Below are 7500 nucleotides of genomic sequence, written 5' to 3'. Positions count from 1 at the left end.
TAAACACGTGTATGTTGCCTCATGAAGAAATGAATTATATGTTTTTATTTTTTTCATTGCTCTTTGAATCTTCTTAATTTCTTGTCCTCTTTAAATATCTATCAGTCTCCGTATCCCACTTTTTATTTATGTTTAATTCTGTGCATATTTAACCCTTTCTCTCATATTTTAGACCATCGTCGCTCTCGCCCTCGTTGCCGTTTCCTTGACTGCTCCCTCACAGCCTACCTATGATTATGCTCCTCCGGCAACCTATGACGTAAGCAAACTCCTACATTCTGATTTTTTTTTCTTAAACCTAACTAATTAATGTATCATTGCTGATTATTTCCGTTACAAACTAATTTTACAATTTCTTAGGCTTCCGTTAAGTACGACTTAAACTATGCAGTCAAGGACGACTACTCTGGAGACGACTTCGGTCACAAGGAGGACCACGATGGTTACAACACCCTGGGATCCTATTACATCCTCCTTCCCGACGGTAGTTTGCAGAAGGTCACCAACACTGTCAACGGCGACTCTGGCTCCGTAGCTGAGGTCAGCTACGAGAATGAGGCCCAGTGACCTGAATACAAGCCTGCTCCTGCCCACAAGCCCGCCCCTGCATACAAGCCTGTCCCTGCCTACGAACCCGCCCCTACCTGTGCCTCAGTGAAGCAAACATGAATATATTTATGGTGGATATTTATTAAACGGAGAGTTTACCACTATTTATTTGTGCTTTCTAATATCCTGAATAGTGAGGAATTGCCATCACACCACTATACTCCTTTATAATTGAGCAAAAGACCATTACCAACATGTATTCTAACACACGAACAATATTGTAAAACACAAAAGAGACTCAAGTATCTAAACTCTAATACATACATACACACAAACTCGAACAACACTCATATATGTATGTGCGCATATGTATGTTTTTTTTTTGTGTGGTCCTATATAATTGTTTCAGATTATCATATACATTTTGAAAGTGATGTACATAGTATATACAGTGTCGGACTAATTTCTTAATACAGCTAAAAAATGGATCGAAGGAATATAGTACAGGCCATCATCGTACAATCATAGACTGCCTACGTTCGCCTTTGCCAAGGCTCCTGCTAAGTACGACTTCAACTACGCCGTTAAAGACGACTATTCCGGCAACGACTTTGGTCACCAGGAGGCCCGTGACGGTTACGATACCCAGGGTTCCTACTACGTCCTGCTCCCTGATGGTCGTCTGCAGAGAAAAGCAGAGAAGGTTTCTTTCCTTCTTGAAAGAAGGTCACCTACAATGTCAACGGCGACTCTGGCTCTCCCTGTATCTAGGCTCTACGGCTACGACGTGGCTGAGGTCAGAGCAGGTTCAGAGCTCGCAGCCAGAGCCACACTACCTATAAACTAAAGTATTCAGCTACGAGGGTCGAATGTTGGTGCATGAGTTTTTCGTTTTTGGAGGGGGTGTGTCTCAGCTACTTACCACCAGCTACCACGTCAGAGCTTACGAGTTTGTGAGTTGCAGCTAAGAGCCTCAAAGCTACAGCCCGCTACAACAGCAGCCTATAATATAGCTATCCTACTACAGCTACTCTACTAAGCTCTACTACGCAGCCAGCTAGTAGAGCCTCTACGAGGGTGAGGCCCAGTACCCCGAGTACAAGCCTGCTCCTTCATACAAGCCCACCCCTGCCTACAAGCCCACCCCTGCCTACAAGCCCGCCCCTGCCTACAAGCCCGCCCCTGCCTACAAACCCGCCCCTACCTATGCCTAAGTGAAACAAATTTGAATATATTTATGGTGAATATTTATTAAACGAAAAGATTACCGCCATTCATTTGTATTTTCTAATACCCTAATACCCTAAACCTCCATAATTGTGCAAAATACTATTATCGATGTGTTCCAACACCCACTAATAAGACCTATATAATTCGTTCAAAAATCGTTATTCAGTGCATTCTAAAATTTGTACTATCATAGCATATCTTTATCTCATATCTTCATTCTATTCAAAGCTAAGCTGCGAAGTAAAACACTCGGTGTTTCATTTAATACAAGGAAAGAACTTTAAGTCAAATTTTAATCAGATTGGAACCAATCAAAGTGCAGTGAGGCTCCGTGTCTTTAACGCAGAAACAGTTCGGTATCTAATATATTCAAGTAGAAAAATCAAAGCTTTAAGAAGAACTACATTCTGATTTTTCGAGATTATAAACAGCCTAATACTGATTGTTATCAGGAAATGTCTGATACTGGTCACAACAATCAATGATATGTAATACATTTCATGATAACGGTGAAACTGGAAGACAAATGTCTCTAAATAACATTTCACCAGCACTTTGTGAGTGTTGTATCTATCACATATGTACACACACACAAACATGAGGAAAAAAAAAAAAATAAATATATATATATATTTTTTTAATTCATACATATATACAAACGTACGTGTACACACACACACACAGACACATATATATATATATATATATATATATGTGTATATATATATATATATATACATATATTTGTATATGTCTATATATATATATATATATATATAGATATATAAAATTTATATAAAATATATATAAATAATAATATAAGAATAATTATAATACAATTTATATTAATAATAAATATAAATATTATTATATATATAATTAATATAATAATATTGTACATAATATTTTAAATATATAAATAATATTTATTAATATATATATATATATATATATATATATATATATACATATGACGCAAGCGTACGTGTAACACACACACACACACACACACACACACATCCTCCACACACGCCCCCCTCGACCGCTCTTATATATATATATATATATATATATATATATATATATATATATACATATACATATATATACATATATATGTTTGTATATTTCTATATACAGTATATGTATACACACACACACACATACAAACACACACACACACACACACACGCAGATATATATATATATATATATATATATATATATATATATATATATATATATATATATATACACACATGTATATAAACATGTGTGTGTATGTATATGTATAAATATATATATTATATATATATACATACCTATGCCTCAGTGAAGCAAATATGAATAGATTTATGGTGGATATTTATTTGTGCTTTCCAATATCCTATATAGTGAGGAATTGCCGTCATACCACTATACTCCTCTATAATTGGGCAAAAGACCATTACCACCATGTATTCTAACACACATTAACAAAATTTGAATTATCTATGATTCGATGTAGAATCTTTATCTAGGCAGTAGTTTCTCTCAGTTTCAAGTAAGTTGAAAAGAGAAAGACACCGAAAGCTACATTTTAAAGACAAGAAAATATATATTTCTAGAAAAGTTTATTATATGTCAGTCTTTAGAAAATGTTTATAGGTGCAGAGTCAGTTTGGTATATCATAAATGCTCCTTTCTACGAGCCCTTATTGATTATATTCAAATTTGGTCAAATTTGCGATGACAAAATCAAAATTCAAATCACTGTATATTTATACATTCATATAGATTGATAGATAAATAGATTGCTAGATAGATATATAGATAGATAGATAGATGGATAGATAGACAGATCGATACTGCGTCATTCGTTGTGATTGAATATACATACATATATATAAATATATACATAAATATATATACACTTGTATATGTGTGTGTGTATATATGTGTGTATATCATATTATATTATGTTATATAAATATATGTATATACATAAATATTTATATATACATATATATATATATATATAAATATATATATATTTATAAATAAATATATATATATATATATATATATATATATATATATATATATATATATATATATATGTGTGTGTGTGTGTGTGTGTGTGTGTGTGTGTGTGTGTTATATACAATATATTTGTATATATATAAATATTTATATATATATATATGTGTGTGTGTGTGTGTGTGTGTGTGTGTGTGTGTGTGTATGTGTGTTATATATATATATATATATATATATATATATATATATATATATATATATATATATATATATATATAAATGCATGAATTTTGAGGAACCCTATTAATGCGTGGGCAATTATTCAGAAAGCGGTGCTATATTTTGGAAAAGAAAAACAGTGGTTAATATATATACATTTTATATAGACAATATGTGCGTGTGCACATACACATTGTATTAATAAAGTGACTTTTCGCCAAGTCGCGATTTACAGGTTCGCTTAGTACAAGGGAAGAGTACACAAGGTACCGAATTTAAAACGTAAGGTTAAAGCATTTTTTCACTTTTCTTTATGACACTGCTATTCAGAATATCCAATTTTATCCCCCGTTATATCTGACCGTCTGTTTCATAGTTTCTTTTTTATGTTCAATTTTGCACTATGCTTCTCTCGCCCCTATAGCCGTCAATTTTGAAGCTCACTTGCAGTTTTCCACTGGCACTTCCCTCCAGCAGGTGTTAAGAGAACTACCTCAGATGTTAACAAAATTACTTTTCTGGAAACAGATTTAGTCACTGACAGATCCACGACTATATAATAAAATTCACTCTATTTTCGGTGTAGTTAAACTGTAAAGGGCTTTTTGTACTCTGTGGTAACTATTTCAATATGCCACGCTCTAAGAAACAAAAATATCCATTGAACGTTTTATGTTATTATCTATGTTACTAATCCAGTCTAAAATCTGTTTCTCCATTGGTCCGTTCAGACAAGTTTGACTTTAGAGGAGAGTGGATCGCTGGGATTCTTTATAGGCAATTTCAATTATAATTACTAGAATATTTATGTGCACAAATTAAGTTTAAATTATCACTATGAACATGACATCGCTCTCGCTTGTCACCGACAAGAAAGAAAGATTTAATTGACGCCTAACCAAGGTCTGTAGTGAGCACCAGCTTCAAAGAGACCACTCCCAACTTGGTGTTTCTTTCCACTCTATAGTACCACCAGTGCAGAATTTGCAGACAGGAGGGAGAGAGGACAACCAAGACCATGGACCAGTCATAATGAGTGTAATATGTCAGATAGCTCATATAACTCACAATATTGTAAATCACAAAAGAGACTCAAGTCTCTAAACTCTAAAACATACATACACACAAACGCGAACACACACATATATGTATGTGTGTATGTGCATTGTATGTTTTTATGTGTGGTCCTGTATAATTGTTTCAGATTATCATATACATTTTGAAAGTGATGTACATAGTATATAGAGTGTCGCACTAATTTCTTAATACAGCTAAAAAATGGATCGAAGGAATATAGTACAGGCCATCATCGTACAAACGTAGACTGCCTATGTTCGCCTTTGCCAAGGTGAAGGTCAGTTTGAAGGGGGAAAGGAAGTGGCTTGGGGGCGTGTCTCTCTGAGACACAGAATATAAAAGCCGGCTACTCGAAGGTTGAAGTATCACACTCGATCTACTTCCACCATCATGTTCACTAAGGTGAGAACTTCGGCCGACAATGTTCCATTACTTTCACCAAAATGATTGTTTAAATCTGCATTTGTTCAAGTTCCACACTTTACGCATTGTGTATGATTTCAGACCGTCGTCGCTCTCGCCCTTGTGGCTGTCTCTTTGGCTGCTCCTTCTCAGCCTTCCTACGGATACGCTCCTCCGGCAACCTATGACGTAAGGAAAATTTTATACATATTGATATTATTCTTGTATCTGATTTTTAAAACCTGAATTATTTTATTAGCTACGTTATCTAAAACCGATTGCTTATTTCTAGGCTCCTGCTAAGTACGACTTCAACTACGCCGTTAAAGACGACTATTCCGGCAACGACTTCGGTCACCAGGAGGCCCGTGACGGTTACGATACCCAGGGTTCCTACTACGTCCCCTGCTCTGACGTCGTCTGCAGAAGGTCACCTACAATGTCAACGGCGACTCCGAGCTACGTGGCTGAGGTCACGCTACGAGGGGAGGCCAAATACCGAGTACAAGGGGGGACCTGCCTACAAGGCCGCCCCTGCCTACAAGCCCGCCCCTGCATACAAGCCCGCCCCTGCCTACAAGCCTGCCCCTGCTTACGAACCTGCCCCTACTTATGCCTAATTGAAACAAATAAGAATATATTTATGGTGAATATTTATTAAACGAAAAGTTTACCGCCATTCATTTGTATTTTCTAATATCCTAGATAATGAGGAATTGCCGTTACACACACATCTATCGATGTGTTCCAATAAGACTTATATAATTCGTTCAAATATCGTTATTCAGGCCATTCAAAAATTTATAATAACAGATCATATCTTTATCTAATATTCTTATTCCATCCAGAACTTTCTCTCAAATATTATTCCAATTGTAACTAAGCGAATTCCTTTCAAGCTCCATGTCTTTAACGCAGAAACATTTCGGTATCTAATGCAAGTAGATTTTTTTTTAAAAAGAACTACTTTTTCATTTTTCGAAACTATCAACAGCCTAATATTGAATCTTGTCAAGAAATGTCTGATACTGTCACAAAAATAAAGGATACGTAATAAATATCTTGATAACGATGCAATTAGAAGTCAAATGGATATAAATAGCATTTCACCTACAATATTTGAGTGTTGTATCTGTCACGTATGTACACTTACAAACTTACATAAGCAATATATATATATATACATATATATATTGCCTATATATATATATATATATATATATATATATATATATATATATATATATATATATATGTATATATGTATATGTATGTATATGTACATTAATATATATGTATATATGTATATATGCATGTAAGTATATATATATATATAAATATATATATATGTATACATATATAAACATATATATATATATATATATGCATATATATATATATATATATATATATAATATATATATATATATATATTTGTTTGTGTGTGTGTGTGTGTGTGTGTGTTTGTGTCTGTTTGTCAGTATATATATATACACGTATATATATGTATATAAATATATATATATATATATAAATATATATATATATATATATATATATCTTTGTATATATATATATATATGTGTGTGTGTGTGTGTGTGTGTGTGTGTGATATATGTATGCATGTATGTAAATACACTATATATACATACATACACACACACACACACACACACACACACACACACACACACACACACACACACACACATATATATATATATATATATATATATATATATATATACATATATATGTGTGTGTGTGTGAGAGAGAGAGAGAGAGAGTATGTTTTTCTTTTTCTAAAGATCCTTAATCCTCGATGAATTGCTCACTTATATAATCCATAAACAATCTATCATAGAACTGGGAATTCATCTAATGGGAAAATATGTATGGAAAGGAATTCACTTCGAACAGGTAATTAGAGTATACTACGTACTTTCCCCCTCGTCAAGGTAAGGGGCAGCTGGACAGTGGTAACGGGAGGGGCTTCCGTGGGAG

General features: G+C 33.8%; 1 protein-coding gene and 1 pseudogene across 1 annotated transcript in view; both read left to right on the top strand.

Moving 5' to 3' along the window:
• Window positions 1-1396, top strand: part of LOC122265168 (uncharacterized) — a 5127-nt pseudogene extending 3731 nt beyond the window's left edge.
• A 4073-nt stretch (window positions 1397-5469) lies between these two features.
• Window positions 5470-7500, top strand: part of LOC147472349 (cuticle protein 7-like) — a 58299-nt gene continuing 56268 nt past the window's right edge. Inside the window, exons 1-2 of the mRNA XM_086551042.1 lie at window positions 5470-5496; window positions 5599-5685. Of these exons, the coding sequence (XP_086407168.1) occupies window positions 5485-5496; window positions 5599-5685 (99 nt within the window). The 5' untranslated portion in view covers window positions 5470-5484. The remainder of the gene's footprint in view (window positions 5497-5598; window positions 5686-7500) is intronic.

Source organism: Penaeus japonicus, unplaced genomic scaffold (genome assembly GCF_977035675.1).
Source record: "Penaeus japonicus unplaced genomic scaffold, GWHDUDI00000001_assembly GWHDUDI00000002, whole genome shotgun sequence".
Classification (NCBI taxonomy): domain Eukaryota; kingdom Metazoa; phylum Arthropoda; class Malacostraca; order Decapoda; family Penaeidae; genus Penaeus; species Penaeus japonicus.
Note: the sequence above shows the minus strand (reverse complement) of the source record. Positions and strands in the feature narration are given on the sequence as shown.